Below are 22,512 nucleotides of genomic sequence, written 5' to 3' on the forward strand. Positions count from 1 at the left end.
TGTAGCACTTCATTCCCCCTCACCATCTATGCAATCATAGGTAAAAAAAATCTGTTCAGCAATACCCTAGACTAACAAGATATTTATAGGCAATAGCTTTTGACACACGAATGAACAGCACTTAGTAGTATCATCAGAAATATCAGCACTAATTTATATTATATTTAAAATTCTACCGATTATCACAAGATCAGTATTTGATTGATCAGTATTCATTACATTAATATGAGGCAACGCTGTAAAATGTCAGACTACTGCTTTAAAACATTTTATTGCAAAAACATACGCTTTTTGTTACTGTCACCCTTCGTAAACTCTCCTCCTCTGTCCCTGCAATGCTTTAATTGAATTTTGCAGTGATGAAAACAGTGTGGGAAGTCTTCCTCTCTGAGCTTGCTGATGTTGTGTACCACTTTTTCTTTAACTACTTCAACAGATCTTGTTCCTTTTATTGCAGATTTGACCTTGGGAAACAGGTGAAAGTCTCTTGGTACTAGGTCATGTGAATAATATGGGTGGTCTAACAGTGGTATGCTGTATTTCATTAGAAACCTCTAACAGACAATGCTGTATGATCTGATGGATTAGTCTTCTTCTCCTCCTCCTCCTCCCTCCTCCTTCTCCTCATAATGTTACAACATTGCATGGGTCTTAGCCTCTTCAAGAAGTTTCCTCCATTCTGGCCTCTCCAGCGCAGATCTCCACCCTCCTCTAACTCAGAGAGATTTTCTATGTTCTTCCACGTCCTCTGTCCACTGCTTTCATGGACTTCCTCTTTGTCTTCTTCCAGTTGGCCTCCATTCAAAGAACTCTTAAGTTGTTCATCCAGTATCCATCCCAAGGTCAAGTCAGGCTCTTTTCCTACTTTTCATTGTTCTTACAATATCAGCTCCTTGTATGAGGCAATACAGCTCAGTGTTCGTTCTAGATCTCCAGAAACCTCTGTTATCCTGAATCGACTGATAGGTCTTGCACAGAACCCTGCATTCAAATATCCTGCACTGCTGCTCATCAGCACTCATCAGTGTCCATGTTTCACATCCATAGGTTACAGCTGGTCTTGTCATGACCTCATTAATTTGAAGTTTCAGTTGTCTGTTTGATAATCATGGGCTAACAATTTCTTAAATATGTGAAAGCATCTGATATTACTTAGAATGCGCTGTTTTATTTCAGTTGATATGGAATGTGTCCTATTAATATTAGATCCCAGATAATCAAAGTTCTGCATGTGTTCAAAGTTGAAACCAGCTGCTGATAGTTTATTGAAGTTATTATTTCGTTTGGTGGTGAAATTCATGTATTTAGTCTTCTTTTCATTAATAGCAAGGCTTCTAGGTACTGTGACTCCTTTCACTTTACCTATTGTTCTCTCTAGTGACACTCTTCTTCTATTAGTAATTACTATGAGGGTTGCCCGGAAAGTAATGCACCGCATTTTTGTTCTTCGACAGTTCTTTATTGAACATAATGAGAATTACATACAAGAAAGAATGGTGTTTTATCTGCACACCCTATTTTTCCACGTAATCTCCATCCCGTTGTACGGCCTTCCTCCAGTGCAAAACGAGGACCTGTATGCCCTGTCGGTACCAATCCTTGTCCTGATGGCGGAGCCAGTTCTTCATTGTGTGAATCACCTCCTTATTGTTCTCAGAATGTCTTCTGTGAATGGCATCCTTCAATGAATGACAACATCAATTCACTGCAACATGTCAGGTGTGACAGCCGTGGATGGTCTCCACGACCGCTGAAAATCGTGGAGCTCCACCAAACCACCTTCTGATGGTCTCACCCTCTGTGCCCATTGACTAACTGTACTTCTGTCGACAGCAGATGCTCCATAGACTTTGCACAAGTGTTTGTGAATATTACCCACAGTTTCTTTCTCTGCAATGAGAAATTCAATGACGGCACTTTACTTGTAACATACATCACCTACAGCTGTTGTTGTTGTGGTCTTCAGTCCTCAGACTGGTTTGATGCAGCTCTCCATGCTACTCTATCCTGTGCAAGCTTCATCTCCCAGTACTTACTGCAACCTACATCCTTCTGAATCTGCTTAATGTATTCATCTCTTGGTCTCCCTACAGATGCCATTTCGAAACTGCCTGCAGCTACACTATCTGTTGGAAGTGACTGAAACTTAGTGCACTCACTCAGGAGACTTCAAATAATATATAAGTAACGTTTTGCATTCGAAGCATTGTTTTCAGACGAGGAAAAAAAAAATGTTTTGCATTAATTTCTGGGCAACACTCGTACATCATCAGCATATGCACATATCTGGGTCGACATTATGCTTGTGTAACCAGTTGTTTGAGGCTTCTGAATACCTGCTTCAAGAATCAGATTACAAAGCATTGTAGAAATGGCATCCCCCTGTCTTACTCCTTTACTAATGCTAAACCATTTGCTAAGATCTCCAGCCACTCACACTGCAGCCTTGGAACCAGCCAATGGTACTTGGATAAGTGAAACATTTTGATGGTATACCAAGCACTAGCAAATCATATAAGATTTCTGTCCCATCAAAACTATCAAAGGCCTGCTTGAAGTCTACATAGATGTTATGAAGTTCAGCATTATACTTCCATGTCACATCATGTATTTGCCTCAGCACAAATATCTGATTTGTTGTTAACCTTTTAGGCTGAAATCCACACTGATATTCTCCCAGAATATCTCCTGCATATGGAACTATACTGTTGTAAATAATACTAAAGAGAATCTGGTAGGTTACACCCAGCAGGATAATTCCTTGGTGATTGGAACAACAAATCATGTCTCCTTTCGTATGGATTGGTAGGATTACCACCAAGGTCCACTCTTCTGGGACTCTTTTCTGATTCCACATCAACTTGACAACTTTGATGATTCACTTATGGAGACCAGTTTCCTCATCTTCCAACAGTTCTGCTGTTATTCCATTAGTTCATGGTGCTGTGTAGTCTTTTAGACACTGCACTACCTTCTGTACCTCCTCTAATATGGTTTCTTCTGTCTTTGGATACGCATTAACTGGATGGTAAAAAAATGTACTCACCAAGTGTCAGCAGGAGCATACATATATAAAAAAAGGTTTTACTTATGCAAGCTTTCAGAGCCAGTGGCTCCTCCTTCCGGCAGAAGGGTTGAAGGGGAAGGAAGAGGGGTGAAGAGAAATGAACTGGAGAGCTTTAGGAAAAGAGGTAGCGTTTAGTAAAGTCACCTAGTCACAAGAACAGTGACTGTGCGCCAGTAGCTCTGAAGGATATGAATATGGTAGTGGACTGATGTCCACCAGTGGTCTGGAGAAATGATTATAAATTTGAAAAGACAGATTCTTTTGAAGTGAAATGAGTGGGAGGGAGGAAAAGAGTTGATCCAATATTAGTAGAAGGGCCACAGTATTGCAGGAAGGATTTGAGCAGTGGTATGCAAACACGTAGCACACAGGGAACTGCCCAAAATTTGAACATGCTCAGAGCACAGTGCATAAAGTTTATGAAAAATCTGGCATTGCTATATATACAAAGTTACTCATGTTGAGTAGTTGGTTTGTGCTGACCTGCCAGCAAACAAACGTTTGCTCTAGAATTTCTTGTTCTCATGGAAGTGTACTGTGAACGGCTGTGGAACTTTCTGTGGACAGATGAAGCCCATTTCCATCTCAAGGAAATTTCAATACATGGACCTGCAGCATATGGTCAGCAGAAAACCCACCTGCATATCAACTGATACCACTTCATTCTGTGAAGGTAACTGTGTGGTGCGGGTTGACTGAATTGTTTATCATAGGAGATGCATTTTTTGAAGAGAAGGGCCCTGTGAGTCCTGTTATCTGTACCACCAATGGTAAACACTAAGAGAGTCTTTTGCACACCGACAGTATTCCAACCCTTCAACAGTGTTCATGTGTGGGTAGGATCATTTTTATGCAAGGTTGCACTCCTCCACACATCACACAGCCAGTGAAGTGGCTGTTGAAGAGGCATTTTAGAAATGCTAGAATTATCAGCTATCATTTCCCTACAGCCTAGCCATCCAGATCACTTGACCTTAATCTGTGTGACTTCTGGCTGTGAGATTATCTGAAAGATTTTGTGTTCAGTGCTCCAGTTATGAATGTAGCAGAATTGAAGGCATACATTGTGCAGCACATTCTGAATGGGACCCCCCAGACCCTCTTATCTGTTGTGGAACATGCCATTTCTCAATTTCAACTCATGGCAGAAAATGGTGGTTAACATATTAAAAATGTCTTGCACCTCTATCATGAAAATTAAAATCAGATTTCATTGTTGTCTTTTATGTGGTTTTCTTGGCCTCAGGACAATTAAAAACCACTTGCATTTTTGCTTTTTATGTGGTTTTCAGCCTCAGGACAATCAAAAACCAATCTCATTTTTGCTTTTCTTCCGGTTTTTGTCCTAAGTGCAGTTAAAAACTGTTTTTTCCCATCCAATGTGGTACAACCATGCCATGATGAATGGATTTACATAACTAACAGCACCACAACTATTGAATGACGAAGTAATCACTTCCTTCAACGACTGGCCACTATCTCCACCCCTTTATCTCCGGGATTCTTACTCACAACTGTTGACACCACTCCCCTATACATGCACATCTCTCATGCCCGTCGCCTTTCTGCTGTCAAACATTATCGCTCCCAGTGTTGTTCAGACTCCAAACCCACCACCTCATTCACTATACACCTTACCAACTGGACCCTGATCCACAATTAATTTTCCTTTGAAGGGAAGATACCAACAATCTGCAGCACAGCCATGTGCACCCACATGGCACCATACTATGCCAACCTCTTTATGGGCTGTCTGGAGGAAACCTTCCTAGCCTCCCAAAACTCCCAACCTGTAGCTTGGTTCAGGTTCATTGGTGATATCTTCATGATCTGGACTCAGGTCCAAGACACCCTACCTGTCCTCATTCCTTCACAACCTCAACATCTTTCCTCCCATCCACTTCACCTGCTCATCCTCAACCCAATGTGCCAACTTCCTGAACATCGACCTTCACCTCTCTGAGGGCTCCGTACACACATCTGTCCACATTAAATACACTAACAACCAGCAGTACATGCATTTTGACAGCTGTTATCCAATCAGGTGACAGATGTCATTGCTCCCACCCATGGCTGGCATCCTGTGGGCAACATATATGCAGTGACAAGAACTCCCTTGCCCAATATGCTTAAGGTCTTCACAGGCAGACATTACCCCCTATTCCTAGTCCACAAAAAGATTTCCCATGTCATATCCTCTCACACAGCCCAATCCTCTCACCATCCCCAAGAATCAGCTACAAAGGAGTGCCTCCGTCATCACCCAATTTCACCCTGGACTGGAACAACAGAACCATATCCTTCATCAGGGCTTTATCTGTCATCGTACCCTGAAATGAGGAATATCCTACCCAAGATTCTTCCCACCCTTCCTAAAATGATATTCTGTTGTCCACCAAACCTACACAATATTGTGGCTTACCCCTATGCCACTCCCAAACCCAGCCCCTTGCCACAGGGATCATATTCATGTAGAAGACCCAGGTGCAAGACCTTCCCAATCCACCCACCCAGCACTTCCTATTCCATTCCTGTCACAGGCTTATCCTACCCATCAAAGACAGCCATGTGATATACCAGCTCTGTTGCAGTCACTGCACGGCTTTTATGTCAGTATGAAACCAACCAGTTGTGCATCAAAATGAATGGCCATTGCCAAAATGTAGCCAAGAATGAGTAACACCATCCGGTGGCACAACATGTGGGTGAGCACAACATTCGCTATTTCAATGGCTACTTCATGATGCAGGCCACCTGATCCTTTTCTCTACCATCAGTTTTTCTGAACTACACACATGGGAGTTATCTGTGCAATACATCCTTCCCTCCTGAAACCATTCTGCCCCAATCTCTGTTAACGAAGTGTCCCTACACCCTCCACTCAACAGCTTCTCCTTCCTCTTTCTTATCATGCCCTCCCAATTCTTTTCTCCACACATCAGCATCAGCATGCACTACATCCCAACGGCCGTGACAACTGTGCATCAAATGTGTAGCCCATTTACATGCTGCCCCTCCCTCCTACATTCCTACTGAGTGAGGTGGCACAGTTGTTAGCACACTGGAATCGCATTCGGAAGGATGACGGTTCAAACCCATCTCCAGCCATCCTGATTTTGGTTTTCCCTAAATCGTTTCAGGCAAATGCCGGGATGGTTCCTTTGAAAGGGCACTGCCGATTTCCTTTCTCATCCTTCCCTAATTCGAGCATGTGCTGCATTTCTAATGACCTCATTGTCAACGAGACTTTAAACACTAATCTCCTCCTCCTACATTCCTAGCTGGCAAACTTGCTGCCTCTCTCGTAGCCACTAGCCTCCAACTGTAAATCCTTCTCCCTGCTTCTCACCTCTCTCTTCCTGTACCCACCTCACCAGACACACATGTTTTCTGTGTGTATTTTGTATTTTACTGCAGCTGTAAAAAGGTTTACTCAGAAAGCTAGGAAGTTTTCTTTCTTTTTGTGTGTGCCTCCCAACAAATGAGCACTTCTGCTTTTTGGTGTGTGTCTCCTTTAATCCAAAAGCATTTATGTTCTACCAGAACTTTCCTGCAACATGATTTTTTTTTAAAAGTTCCAGGACCAACTCCTTATGAAAGAAAGATTGACTGTATTAAATAATAATCCATTAGTCTTGATAGAAAATACCAAATTCATTAGCAAAAAGCTAGGCCATATAACAAATGTAAACAAATTCAAGTACTTCAATGAGATCATACGAGAAAATGCCCTAGAACTGGAGAGTCAATATGGGCTGACTAAAAACTTTTGCAACAAAATGTGCATGCCCTGGAATACCAGACTAAGACACTGCATTATGTAGTCAAAACAGAATAGCTGTACAGCAATGAAGGCCTCTCAAAGAAGTGCAAGCTAGAGAAGTGGAGGTCCTGGGAAGAAACGTCGTTCAAAAAATCATGCATGCAGTTCAGACCGAGGCAAATCGGAGACTTCAGAGCAAGAAAGAAGTCTTGCAAAATGTGGAGAGGACCTTGGAGAGAATGAGGAAAAGGAGGCTGATATTTCTTGGGCTTCTATATAGAATGGACAAGAATAAGGAATAGACTATCCAAACAAATATTTGGTTTTTAAATAATAGATTTCAGCTATCAGTCGTCCTTTTTAAATTTTATTGGCAGATCTAGATTTCAGCTAGAAACTAGCCATTCTCAGTGCACTATCATTTTTGATCAATGCATGTAATGCCTGTTGGTCGGGCTTCATCCACAGTTCATTGAAATGCTTTCAAATTTGCTTCTAACAGCAGGACACAATATGCTTGTATACATTAACATACTCTGCCAAATAAATTCACAATCCAGGAAAGGCTTGTAGCGTTTGGAAAGATTATAGGTTAACCTGAAAGTTGCTCCTGTAGTGTTATTTTGAAGTGTTGATTGCTTTGTCAATAATGGTTGCTTTGTCAATAATGGTTGCTTCTTCAGTCTTTTCTCATACTCCTCAGCTTTTATTTAGCGTTCTTCCTTGGAAAGTTTGGAGCTAGAGTTGCTAAGTTTCATTTCTTTACATCGTTGCAGACTACACCCCTTGAATTCAGTTGCTGTTTCATGACACAATAAACACTCTGTTTTATTCCCTGTATCAACAAAGAAATATGTGTGTATCCATTCTTCATTAAACACACGACATTCATCACTGATTTTACGTTTTTGTGGTGGGTTCATAATTCCACTAAAGTTGGAAATTAATATATTTACTGTTTCACAGACAAAATGAAAATAACCAGATCAACTGAAAAACCACTGCACGTCGTACTATTCAAGCAAACTATGTTGATACTTAGTATGGTGGCTGATATGAGCACTGAGTGTTAACTTGGTTTGCATGAATAGTATCTATGTCGAGCAAGCATAGTCACATGGCAGTCTTGGAGGATATCTTCGGTCACACACGAGAAGGAAATCTCAGTTCAAGGCGGCTTTTTATTATTGTCTTGGCAGACCAGACAAAAGCCATTAGTTGGCCTTTTGAGGGAAGCTTGTTCCCCACACCTTCTTTACGGTATTGGCCCCTTACTGAGCTTGCATTTATTGTGAATTTCTTGCCCAGTGCAAAGTCCCAAGTGACTGGAAAAAAAGAGCAGGTGACTCCTGTATATAAGAAGGGTAAAAGAATGAACCACAAAATTACATACCAGTCTCTTTAACATTGGTTTGCTGCAGAATCCTTGATGGTATTCCCAGTTTGAATATAGTAAATTTTACTTGTGACTGAAAAGGTTATGTCCATGAATCATCATGGTTTTAGAAAGCTTTGCTCATGTGAAACTCAGCTTGTCCTTTTCTCACATGATATAGTGCAGCCAGACTCTGTATTTCTAGATTTCTGGAAAGCATTTGACATGGTGCCCCATTACAGACTGTTGAGTAAAGTATGAGCACATGATATAGGTTCCCAAATATGTGAATGGCTTGATGACTACTTAAATAATAGAACCTAATATGTTGTCCTTGATGGTGAGTGTTCGTCAGAGGCAAGGGTATTGTCAGGAGCGCCCCAGTGAAGTGTGATAGGACTTTTACTATTTTCTGTATTCACAAATGATCTGGCAGACAGGGTGAGGACCAATCTGTGTTTGTTTGCTGAAGATGCTGCAGTGTATGATAAGGAGTTGAAGTTGAGTGACTGAAGGAGGGTACAAGATGACTAAGACAAAATTTTTAGTTGGTGTTATGTGTGACAGCTTGCTCTAAATGTATAAAATTGTAATTTAATGTGGATGAGTAGAAAGAAGAAACCAATAATATTTGGATACAGCATTAAGATCACGAAGATAAAGTACAAGAAATTAGGGCTCTTGCAGAGGGATGTAGACAGTCTTTTTCTCACACTCTGTTTGTGAGTGGAACAGGAAAGGAAATTACTACTACTACTACTACTACTACTACTACTACTAGTAGTAGTAGTAGTATTAGTAGTAGTAATATAGGATACCTTCCACCATGCACCGTACAGTGACTTGTGAAGTAATTTTGTAGATGTAGTTGCAGAGTTTAGTTTTGGGAGGTTTCACGCTATCATCTGGGTAGGTACTGTACCTGGATTATGGTTTACCTAAAAAATCCAGAAACATAGCTTCAAAATACGTATATGCAACATTAAACAAAATTGAGAGATGAAAATAACACAATACATTGATTAAAATGATTAGTTGTGAAGCTTCGTTAGTAAGGGAAACATTACAAATGAGGACAATGTTGAATAAATGTTTAGCACTTTATGTCCTCTTCCACCACTCTGAGGAGTATTAACCAAAGGTATTTTTTGCTGATTGCTTTTGTTGATAACCAAGACAATTTTCTCAGTCATTCTGAATTTTTTTCTTCTTTTCCTATTTCAGATTTTTTGCATTCCATGACTACAAAACATTATTGATATATGAATAAAAATATATTTCCTGAATATTTATAGTAAGGAAAGTTCTGGCAGAATGTTAATAATTTAAGAGTAGAATAGACCAATCACCGAGTAGCTGAAGTGTTGAGTTGTCAACAGGCACACACAAAAGAGAATGAAAACTTGCTGGCTTTTGGAAAAAATTTTGTAACGAATTTGAGTGTACACACACACACACACACACACACACACATTGTGCCAGCTAAGCCCTCAATGCCGGGATATTCAAGTTCAGCAGGTGGATTATGGTGGTGTGGGGGATTGTGTCAGGTGGAGTGGAATATTTTCTAGCCGTATATTCAAACTCGCTTTACGTACTACACTTATACAAATGAGGATGTAATTTCAGATAATTAATTAAAAAATGTGACAGGAATAATCATATTGGCAATAATCAAATATACTTACCGTCTAAGTATCAAAGTACTTTCCTAAACAAAACAAAAATTTAAAAAAATAAAATAAAATAAAATAAAACATTGAGTAGATAACTGTCACTCCTATGTTTTGTATATTCCCTGTCAGCTTTAATTCATTGTGCACAGCACCTTCTGAACTACATGAATCAGTTAAATAAACATTACAAATATGTATTCTTGCCCACTCTTGGATAAATTTCTGTAGATGCCTGTGTTAAATCAGATACCTTTCTAATGAATCTATGGCTACTAACAAATCTTTTCCTGTAAATTAGTATTTTCTTTACATTCAATTACTCTGAATGGGTGGCCAGAATCCGAATTGGAAAATCTGTAGGACAGATAAACATTAGTAGTGACAAGCTCATCATGTACTTGAAACTCAGATTTTAGCTTCATATGATAAAATGACCAGCTGGTTTAGATTTAAGACAGCATTTTTTTATGGAACTAATGTAATGACATAGCATGAAATAATGACCAGAAAATATAAAGAAAAATTATTTAATACTGTCCTTTGTTTTTTGAAAGAAACTGTTACGAGCACTTTATTTCTTACTTTCAGAATAATATGCTGACAGGAGTTATCTTCATAAGTATTCTTTAGCAGTACTTCCCCACAAGCTTGTGCAGCATACACATTGATGGGTGTTAAATTAATTGGCACTCAAAGAATGTTCATGTGTTGGGCTTCTTATCATATTCTTATTGAGTGACTAAAGTCCAGACTGTTCTAGAAATTACGTTAAAGAAAAAATCTTTTTCCTGACAGTGATTATTATTGCAGATATATTTCACGTTTCTTAAACATAAAATTTTGCTGTCAAAAGGAATAGAAACCTAAGTTTCTAATTAATTCATTTGCATTCATCGAGGTATTAAAGTATGCTGTACTTTCAGCACATATGGCAAGAGCAAGGTTACGTGACAGACATCAGGAAAATCTGCGACGCAAACTTGAAGTACTAAAAGCTGAACAAGGCGTTGCCGCAGGTGCATCTACAGAAGATGATACACAGGGATCAGTGACGATCAAGGAGGAACTTGGGACGGATGGCCACAGCCACAGTGATGTCAACAGTGCACAAGACTCTCAAGCCAGTGATGAGGAAGTAGATGATGGGTATGTGCATTTACAAATGCCTGCAATAATGACATCCATATTTATGATAATATTTACTACACGAGAGCACATATAGGATCTGAGCTGAAGTGAAGGAGACTCAAATTAATTTTGTGATTTATGGTGATATAGGTTTGATAGGTTTGAGATTCCATGACAAATGGTTCTGGATATACTAACTATTAGTCAGTATCTCGTATACTTCTATCATTATTTAAACTGATATCACTGTTGTATGATGGGACATAATGTGAATTCAGTTTTTGAAGATTATTTTTTTCAGGGAATGGGATTTGCTGGGTGGGGGCTGCTGGCCTCCACTTTTTCCATGATAGAGTAGGACGATTTAGAATTCCTTTTGTTCATCATTCATGAGGGCATTTTAGATCTAATGAATCAGATACAGTCTGTGAATCTGATATAAAGACTAGTTGAACAGTTATGGCTTGTGTGTGTATGAATTGAGCTGAGAGAGAAAGCTTTCAAGCTACTCATGTGATGTGTAATTTTCCGTTTTATCAGTGTGTGCTATGATCATCATCAACGGAAACATCATAACTATTTAATTTCTTCTTTCCCGCTAAATCCTCTTTATAGACAATGGTAAAATACGGCAGATATCCTCTTTTAAAAAGGAACACAAACAAACAGTTTTGACAAACAAAACAAAAAAAATGTTCATTTTGCAGTAATCAGTTTCGATCAGTTTATGACCATCTTCAGACCTCATACTGAAATATGAACATAGAATGGATTTAGACGGATGTGTGAAAATAGTTGTGACATGTGAAATACATCATATATAACAAATAATAAAAGAAGAAATTATACCTATGGTGGTAGGTAGTGGAGGGGAACAGAGCATGTGTTATCACCACCTACCATCAAAGGTATAATATTTTCGTATTGTATTTGTTATATTGAAATATTTTATATGTCACTACTATTTTCAGACATCTCTCTAAATCCATCCTATGTTCATATTTCAGTACGAGGTCTTAGTATGGTCAAAAGCTAACTGAAAGTGGTTACCACAAAATAAATATTTTTAAATATTTTTATGTCGAGACTCTCTGTGTTCATTTTTAAAATACTTTTGCCAGATTGCTGTTCTCCACGAGAAATGTTCACACAAAAAAAATTACAGCTAGCCTCTTGTTCAGAGTCTTCGCTATATGCCAGTAAACTGTACATCATCTCTTGCGGACACCTTCAAATGTCTTCAATTAGATTTTGACTCCTCTCATGTTTTTAGTCTCTCTCCCTCCTTCCCTCCACCTCCTTGTCCCTCACTTTCTCTCCCCCTCCCCCTCTTCCCCCTTACCCCTCCCCCTTCCACCCTCCCCTCTCACCCCCTCTCACTCTCCCCTCTCTCCCTCTCCCCACACCTCCTGCCCCCCCTCTCTCTCTCCCCCCACACCCCCTGCCCCCTCTCTCCCCCCTCTCTCCCTCCCTTCCCCTCTCTCAACCTCCCTCCCCCTCTCTCTACCTCCTTCCCTCCCTCCCTCCCTCCCTCCCTGTCCCACTCCTCCGCCTCCTCCTTCTCCTCTCCCTCCCCAATTCTTAAATTATTCCTCTCATCCTCCCCTTCCACCACCATGTACCATAAACTACATTAACTCTGGACATAAATTCATGCATTTATAACTCTATGAAAAGAACATCATGTTTTTACATTTATAACTATATCAAAAGAACATCCTATTTGCCTGGGCTATTTAGAAATATCTTTGTGGACAGACGTGATTTTGTGCTGTGCTGGAATTTATAATTTTCAGTAAATCCGCATTAAGACACAAACTTTTGACTCGATTACGTTCTGAAGTATGCTGTCATAATGTTGTGTTGTAGGTTTTAATTATTTACCTCTCTTTTTAATGTTTCTATGGATAGTAATAATACCAGGTTACAAAAATGGACAATAACTGTATCAATACTGATAGCACAGTAACTACCTGAAATGTTGCAGCTGTAGTAGAGCTCATATCAACATGAAAAATTGCGACTATGAGCCTTAAACTATTGGAACCAGACTTCTGTTGAGATCAGCAAAAAGATTGCAAATCCTGCTAACAGGACGCTGCATTAGATGAAGAGACACGCACAGCACATACAGTATGCAGAATTGCAAAGGGCAGTGTACTGTGTTAGAGTAGTTATTACACTTTCAAAATATGTAATAAGGTGAAAGCAACTGACTCTCCAGTGAGTGCTGATAGAGCAAAAAGATATAAAGAAGTAAGCCAAAACATAAATGAAAATACATGTCTAAATAAGAGACAAAACTAACTAGAGGAAATAGAGGTATTATAAATTATCTTACAGTAAATATGGGTGAATGGAGGTAGTTTGTTATGGAGAGCTAGTTCTTGCCTTTATAGTGAAGGATAGTTATCATGAACATGCTTCCATACGACTCAAGTGGTACACAAAGCACTTGTCACCACCATCATATTGCCATGTCATAACAACACTCGAGCCCATATCCAAAAGCTAGGTCGTCAATAGAAAACATAGAACTGAAAGCACATTTAAAACTCTGACATACAGCAAGAACAATCAAGAGAACTGTGTTTCTCCCAGCGTATACAATGTTCATGTAACTTACAGTAATGCAGCTAGGTGACGTCTTCAGCAACAGCTGATATTTTGACAGATGCACACCCTGCCAAGTGGAAGGGAATTTTCAATCTCTCTCTCTCTATCTCTATCTCTATCTCTATCTCTCTCTCTCTCTCTCTCTCTCTCTCTCTCACACACACACACACACACGCACACACACACACACACACACACACACAGTGTAAACACTAGCACCACCACACAACCAAAGATGACCAATCTCAGAAGTTATCAGTGCCAACGGCTGTGCTGCAGTGGCACCATCAGTTCCCATCAGGTCACCAAAGTTAAGCGCTGTCAGGCTTGGCTAGCACTTGAATGGGTAATTGTCCAGGTCTGCCAAGTGCTGTGAGCAAGTGGGGTGCACTCAGCCCTCATGAGGCCAGTTGAGGAGCTACTCGATTGAGAAGTAGTGGTTCCAGTCACAAAAGCTGTTGACAGCTGGGAGAGCAGGTGCCGACCACATACCCCTCCATATCCACAACCAGTGATGCCTGTCAGCTAAGGATAACATGGTGGATGGTTGATACCTTCGGATCTTCTGAATCCTGTTTGGATGGAGTTCAGTTTTTTTTAGAAGTTATTAATAGTGCAAATTAATAACCCACAAGTGAGGTAGCATAAACCATGTCCCTCCGCTTTTTTGCTGTAGGAGAGAGCTGGATTACACACAGAATTTAAGCAAAAACCTCCATCTCTATTTATAATGTCACTTTCACATTTTATTTCTACTTTTTTGTTAATAACACTGTCCCAATAGCTTGGGGTGCATGGCAGAACCTCCATGTTGTTATATTCCATAGGTTGACCGGTGCCAAAGCAAGGGTCTGCATTAACAGTTTTGCTTAGCTGTTCTAAGTGTGTGTGATGCTAATGCTCGGTACACTGGTCCTCCACTGTCTAGATGGTGTGGCCAATATACCATGTGTCACAACTACAAGGAATAGGGTAGAGACCCATGTTATGCAAACCGAGATCATCCTTTGTAATCGTGAAAGGACCCTAATCTTTAGATGATAGTTGAAAAGCACGTCACATCATATTTCCCCACACTATGACCAACTCTGTTGGAAATACTTCCTGCATAAGGCAGAAAGGTAAAGACTTTGGTATCACTTCATTGTTATTATCATCACTCACCCGGCGCATGGTTCATCAATAGTGCAATGCACATCTGGTGTGTCATTAACCATAACCATTGTGACAAAAGGTGACCTCAAGATGTTCTAATTCAGCTGATAGACTATCAGGGTCTGAGATTACATGGGCCCTGTGAACCAAGAAATGAAGTACCCTTTAACTCTGATGTGGATGGCGAAAAGTATCAGTCTGTAGATACAAGTCAGTGTGGGTGAGCTTCCTATAAACAGTGTGACCCAAAGTAGCCACAATCTGCCCTCCACTCCCTCCAAACATCTTGGCTGCACCTAGCAGCCCTACCCCATCCCCATTACATCCCTGCATGCTCCCATAAGCAGTACTCCCATTCCCCCACCCCTACCCTGCTATCCTTCACCCTTCTTCCCATCCCAGACTCCAACATAGCAAACTGCTCCTCCTATAAGGTGCAGCTGAGGCTATCCTTTTCATAATATTGTTCATATGACTAACCTATGTTGTTCCTCAGTCAGGCCAGATCCTATTGGCAGTTTGATAGTAGCTTACTCCCCAGCATTGTCTGTAGTGGTAGCTGAGAACGATTCTTCATCAGTTGGCCTCCCTATACTGGTTCGTCTGTCCCTACACACATACCTTTAGGGATGAGTTGCGGCAGCCCATGGCCATTAATGATCCAACTCTGACTCCTCACAATGCTTACGATCATTTCTGACATGTAGATTGTCTTTGTGGGCCTGAGGAGCTATTTGCAGTCAACAAAAGATTGACAGTTTAACTGTGCATATTGGTTGACAGCTGGAATTCTTCTTGTTGATCATGGTAGGATAACAATGTCTTCACAGGCAAACAACATCCCGCAGCAATTTTTGTTATGTGTGTTTGTTGGAATGGCTTTGCCGATCTGGAACCCTGATATTTTACAATCTACAATCACTTGTGATTCCTGCAACCAGGCCCATCCGAGAATAATGATGTGGCTACAGTCTGTTAAAACAACAAATTTGTAGTGCTGTGTTCTTTCATTGATGTTTATTCTTGCAATACATGTTATTGTTGGTTGGACATATTTCCCATCTGCAACCATCAGCACCACTGCTTTAGTATCATGTAACATAGTCTCCTTTAGCTGGTAATGATAAGAATTCGACATTGCAGAAAAATAAGTTCCCGATTTGTCTTGCTCTCAGACTGTGTGGCCATTCATGAAATTACCTGCCCCCTCGGTAACTGTTGTCTGTGGAGGATTTTCATCTTTGGCAGCCTCATCTCCACTGATGGTCACCTAGTTTAGGTTTACAGAATTTGGCAGCTAGACGAGCAGGTGGCACCTCTGTGCAGGGATGGGGAATGGTTACAGCATGTTGGGGAGTTACCTCACCTAGGTTATAGCCATGAACTTCAGCTCACGGAATGATTGTAATCAGTGGCAGATGAATGGCTCGAATATGACTGTTGTTATGGTAGATGTGTTGTGGCACAATAGTTGTTGCACACTCGTCTTCTTGCTCCACAGTAGTGCACAACATATCCAGGACACACACAGTGAAAACAGAATGGTGTGTTGTCCTCAGTCTTTGAAATGTCTTTTCTTTAGTGGGGAGACTTACTTGGTGAAGGAGATGGTAGTTCTTGTGTTTGATGGTTGCAGCAGAAATCCAAGTGTCCCAAGTCCATTCTTCATGGCGCATTCAACTGATAATAGAGATTGATGCTAAAGACTGACACACCTCTTTCTCAACAATCTGTACTACTTACTGACATATTGGATTGACATTCAAGGCTGCTACTTCTTGTGTACTTGGCCCAACATTTCTGAGTGCAGCACACTGTTGTATCTCTTCCCATACCATCTGGAATACAAGAGAAGCGAGGTTATGGTGTTCAGGACAACAACTGCCCTGGGGATCACATTCAGAAGTCAGTTATACCTCTTTGTCCAACTCTGTTCTGTTTTATTTCCTCAATCCTCTGGTGCCAGTTGATGAGTTCCTCTGCTGTGATATCCTTTACCAGATAAGCTTGGTACATGTCTTCTGTGACTTCTTTCAAGTGGAGATTTCGTCTACTTCTGTCATGTTGAGATTCATGATGTGGTATAGGTTCAAAATATTCTGTATGTACGACTGTGTTATTTCTCCATGAGGTTTGGCTCTGTTCTTCAGTTGTACCTCCGCTAGACAGACTTGCTGCTGATCATCATCAAATGTTTTGTTGATGGCCTGGAATTTGTCCCAGCTATCACACTATTCATTGATCTTGAACCATTGCTGGGCTGTGCCATCCAAGTAAAAGTAAACTTTTGCAAAGTGCATCATATCATCCCACTTGTTATACGTGGGACTCAGACGAAACCTTTCAGCCATTTCGTTTGGTCTTGACCAGCATCTCTGGAGAACACAGATGGATGTTTGAAAAGTTATTTCAATCATCTTCCAGAAGTGGTAGACATAAAGTAATAAATAATCACATTTACATATGTCTGCCTGTGTCTGTATATGTGCGGATGGATATGTGTGTGTGTGTGTGTGTGTGTGTGTGTGTGTGTGTGTGTGTGTGTGTGTGTGTGTGTGTGTCTCCAAGTGTATACCTGTCCTTTTTTCCCCCTAAGGTAAGTCTTTCCACTCCCGGAATTGAAATGACTCCTTACCCTCTCCCTTAAAACCCACATCCTTTCGTCTTTCCCTCTCCTTCCCTCTTTCCTGATGAAACAACCTCGGGTTGCAAAAGCTTGAAATTTGTGTGCTTTTTATTGTGTCTATCTAGCAGCACTTTCTCGTTTGGTAAGTCACAGCATCTTGGTTTTTATGTATAAATAATTGGTCAGTTTGACAGGGTGATCTGTAGCACACCAGGCTGTGATGGTAACCACAACACCTCACTGGATGGCATTAAAATTACAGCAATATTGTCACATTCTATTTTATAATAGGAATTTGAATATATTTGCTGTTCAAGATGCAGACCATTAAATAAATGTATAAATATTTTTGTATTTTTATTAAATAATTGTAAACATTAATAACATTAAAATATATGTTCAGTTACATGAATACCTTATGCTATATTCATTATTTTACTTATGTGTTTTAGAGCAAAGGAAGCTTCAGAACAAGCAGCTTGTGCAATGCTTTCGGAGAGTTTTGCTGATTACGAATCGGGAGGGTACAGTCCGCAGTATCTGAACCAGTCCCAGCTCGACCCTGGAACACTTGTTACAACTGAGGAAGATGACTTGCAACGATTAATGTTTGCAAGAATGCAAGTACAAGGCACAGGAAGTAGAATAGAGGTGAGAATCAAAATATGTTACCGAGTTATAAAAGTAAGAACATAACGTATGGTTACGTGTTGTTCACATGCCGATAGCTGTACAAAACATAATTCCTTTTCCTATACAACCTTCACTACTTTCAGCTGATCATTCTCCAACTTTCCATTCCTATTTCCTTATTTCTCAAATTATCATTAGTTAATGCAGGACAGAGACTGCTCAAACACAGGGGTACAATAGAAACCACAATTTACTTGTAGAGCTCTGAACTTGTTAACATAATAGCAATGCAGTACATTTTCATTTATTTTTTATCATATGTCTACGAACAGTTTCTATCTCTGGCACAGGGACTTCACTTGAGTGACAGTAATTTCTAAACAGGTAGCAGCTGATACAGCATTGGGTGTTTTCCAAAGCGCAGCACAAGTTTCAGCTCTGTTACATTTATCTCATTCTTGGTAGTTTTCTGTCACCAAATCCTTACTACAGCAATCTTCTGCAATTAATACATAGAAAGGACATCTCTTAGTTCTTTGCGAGAAGAGCAGGTTGCCTAAAGCATTTTACAGACCCTCACATTATTAATCATCAATTTGTAATAGTCAGCTGAATGTCTGAACCATTGAAGTCATCGCACCTGTAAATTTACAGAAAGAGAAAGGAGACTTGTTCTCACCCTGGCATAGAGATGATGTTTGCACAACTGAAATCTTGTTTATTTAAGTGGTAAAGGTAACAACTCACTAAGTAGTTGAGATGCTGAATTTTCAGTAGGCACATATGTAACACCGAGAACGTTGCTAGCTTTCAGGTGAATCTTTCTTCAAGTGAAGAGTGTACACACACACACACACACACACACACACACACACACACTCTGTGGCTAGCTTTGTCCTGGCTGACTACATCTAAAGGAGAGGGGGAAGTGTGTGTGTGTGTGTGTGTGTGTGTGTGTGTGTGTGTGTGTGTACTCAATTTATGGAGGAGGTTTCACCTAAACTGTAGACTGTAACTGAAAGAAAAATTTAAGAACAAAGCAAATAGAAAAGGGAAGAACGAGAATTGTGGAAAAACCTCAACAAAAGGAGTAGTAAAATAATGTAATGTAAGAAGATGGCAGGAGTAGAGTATCTGTTGAAGGGATAGTTCACTTCTCTAGAATTCAGAAATAAGTCCACATGAATTAGTGCAATACTTAAGACATTGTACTCACATTCTTAATGATGATAGTTCTAATTCCATTGTGGCCATTCAAATTTGGATTTTCCATCATTTTCCTAAATTTCTTAAGGCAGATGCCACTGATTCCTTTGAATAGGACTTGACCAATTTCTTTTGCTACCCTTCTCCAATCTGAGTTGGTGCTCTGTCTCTTAATGACCCTGTAGTCATCAGGATTTTAAACCCTTATCTTCCTCCATTCTGAATTAAAAGTATGAGTGATTAGTTCAGATCACCTGGATAATAAGTGTTTGAATGTGGGTTGTTGCCATTGTACATGGTATCTCTGTGGCATTCATACTGAAAGACTGATAACCCTGATATAGCACCTTAAAACACAAGTTAAATAAATCTGTATACACACCTGTCTGCCATGAGTTTTTTTCTTTCTAACATAACCAGAACTAAAGTCTGAGAGAAAGACAGAGAGAAATTAACTTTATGATATGGAAGTGTGGCAGACAAAGAGAGAAAAACGACTGTGGAGAAGGTGGAGAGCTGTAGAGAAAGGGGGGTGGGGAAGATTTAATTATTCATCTGTAGCATTTATATCTTTTAAAATGATGAGTAAGTATCACTACAACTCCCAAGTTGTTGTGCCATTGCTCAGATTCCAAGTTGAACTGCAAATTCCTTAATGACTGGCTGCATGTTCCAGCACATGTCAGAGAAAAGCAAGAATATACTACCCTCAGTGGGGCCATGCCAAGTAAAACACTGAAGTATTCAGACAAACCTTCAAATTTTATTCATCTGTACTTAACTACAGGGTTATTACAAATGAGTGAAGCGATTTCACAGCTCTACAATAACTTTATTATTTGAGATATTTTCACAATGCTTTGCACACATATACAAAACCTCAAAAAGTTTTTTTAGGCGTTCACAAATGTTCGATATGTGCCCCTTCAGTGATTCGGCAGACATCAAGCCGATAATCAAGTTCCTCCCACACTTGGCGCAGCATGTCCCCATCAATGAGTTCGAAAGCATAGTTGATGCGAGCTCGCAGTTCTGGTACGTTTCTTGGTAGAGGAGGTTTAAACACTGAATCTTTCACATAACCCCACAGAAAGAAATCGCATGGGGTTAAGTCGGGAGAGCGTGGAGGTCATGACATGAATTGCTGATCATGATCTCCACCACAACCGATCCATCAGTTTTCCAATCTCCTGTTTAAGAAATGCCGAACATCATGATGGAAGTGCGGTGGAGCACCATCCTGTTGAAAGATGAAGTCGGCGCTGTCGGTCTCCAGTTGTGGCATGAGCCAATTTTCCAGCATGTCCAGATACACGTGTCCTGTAACGTTTTTTTCGCAGAAGAAAAAGGGGCTGTAAACTTTAAACCGTGAGATTGCACAGAACACGTTAACTTTTGGTGAATTGCGAATTTGCTGCACGAATGCGTGAGGATTCTCTACCGCCCAGATTCGCACATTGTGTCTGTTCACTTCACCATTAAGAAAAAATGTTGCTTCATCACTGAAAACAAGTTTCGCACTGAACGCATCCTCTTCCATGAGCTGTTGCAACCGCGCCGAAAATTCAAAGCGTTTGACTTTGTCATCAGGTGTCAGGGCTTGTAGCAATTGTAAACGGTAAGGCTTTTGCTTTAGCCTTTTCCGTAAGATTTTCCAAACCGTCGGCTGTGGTACGTTTAGCTCCCTGCTTGCTTTATTCGTCGACTTCCACGGGCTACGCGTGAAACTTGCCCACACGCGTTCAACCGTTCCTTCGCTCACTGCAGGCCGACCCATTGATTTCCCCTTACAGAGGCATCCAGAAGCTTTAAACTGTGCATACCATCGCCGAATGGAGTTAGCAGTTGGTGGATCTTTGTTGAACTTCGTCCTGAAGTGTCATTGCACTATTATGACTGACTGATGTGAGTGCATTTCAAGCACGACACACGCTTTCTCGGCTCCTGTCGCCATTTTGTCTCACTGCGCTCTCAAGCGCTCTGGCGGCAGAAACCTGAAGTGCGGCTTCAGCCGAACAAAACTTTATGAGTTTTTCTACGAATCTGTAGTGTGTCGTGACCATATGTCAATGAATGGAGCTACAGTGAATTTATGAAATCGCTTCAATCATTTGTAATAGCCCTGTATTTGTCTCATATAATTTGCGTTACTAGATACCTTATATATATAAATGACCTTTTTCCATTCTTTTGTTTATGTTTTTGAAACTGGTGTGCACAGAGACAGTGAAATTTCATTTCTGAAACATGTTGTTTCTTGCAGAATGTTCAGCTTAGGTGCTGTTGCAGACATTCTACTGTGTATTGATGTGTGAAAATTTTCTTCTTTTATGATACTTCAAGGTTTATTTTTCTGTGTAATTGATCGGGAACATTAACATAAATTCACCCATTGTTGCTTCATCCTTTGCAGTGTATTCAATATTAAAAATACTTTTGTGTCCCAGGAAACAATGTCTGTAATATTTCCAAATAGATGTAATTCATTGTGCCTTATGTCAGCTCAGTGACTTCCTCTCACTCTACATTTACATCATCTACGTCACTGTTTTGCAATTCACGTCCAAGTGCTTTCAGACTATTTCTCAACTGTTCCTCTCATGAATAGCATACAGGAAAAATGAGCACCTAAATATTTCCGTTTGAGCTCTGATTTCTCCTATTTTATGACAATGGTCATTTCCTACTGTGTAGGTTTTTGTATTCAGAGGATAAAGATGATGATTTAAATTTTGTACAAAGATCTTGCCACAAACAAAAATGCCCTGTTTTAATTAATGTCACCCCAACTCACATATCGTGCTTTCTCTCCCTTTTTTTTTACATGGTAATACAAAAACAATCTGCCCTTCTTTGAACTTTCTCAATGTCCTCCATCGATCCTATCTGGTAAAGATCTCATATTGTGCGGCAGTACTGTAGCAGAGAATGAACAGGGATAGTGTAGGTGATGTCTTTAGTAGATTTGTTGGACAGGCTTAAGTGTTCCGTCAATAAAAAACAGACTTTGATTTGCCTTCTTCATAACATTTTCTGTGGGATGATTCCAGTGTAAGTTGTCTGTAATTGTAATCTCTAGATATTTAGTTGATTTGTTACCTTTAAATTTGTATTATCTATTGTGTAACCAAAATTTAATGGATTATTTTACTACTTTACACATATATTGTTCAGGGTCAGTTGCCACTTTTTGCATCATACAGGTATGTTCGTAAATCATTTTGTAATTCGTACTGGTCTTCTGATAAATTTACTAGGCATTATATG

At 40.0% G+C, this 22,512-nt stretch overlaps 1 protein-coding gene across 1 annotated transcript in view; it reads left to right on the forward strand.

Annotated features, from left to right (window-relative positions):
- LOC126187669 (cactin) overlaps positions 1-22,512 on the forward strand; it is a 180,483-nt gene that overhangs the window by 135,579 nt on the left and 22,392 nt on the right. The window contains exons 8-9 of the mRNA XM_049928901.1: positions 10,805-11,027; positions 17,859-18,057. Of these exons, the coding sequence (XP_049784858.1) occupies positions 10,805-11,027; positions 17,859-18,057 (422 nt within the window). The remainder of the gene's footprint in view (positions 1-10,804; positions 11,028-17,858; positions 18,058-22,512) is intronic.

Source organism: Schistocerca cancellata, chromosome 5, assembly GCF_023864275.1.
Source record: "Schistocerca cancellata isolate TAMUIC-IGC-003103 chromosome 5, iqSchCanc2.1, whole genome shotgun sequence".
Taxonomy (NCBI): domain Eukaryota; kingdom Metazoa; phylum Arthropoda; class Insecta; order Orthoptera; family Acrididae; genus Schistocerca; species Schistocerca cancellata.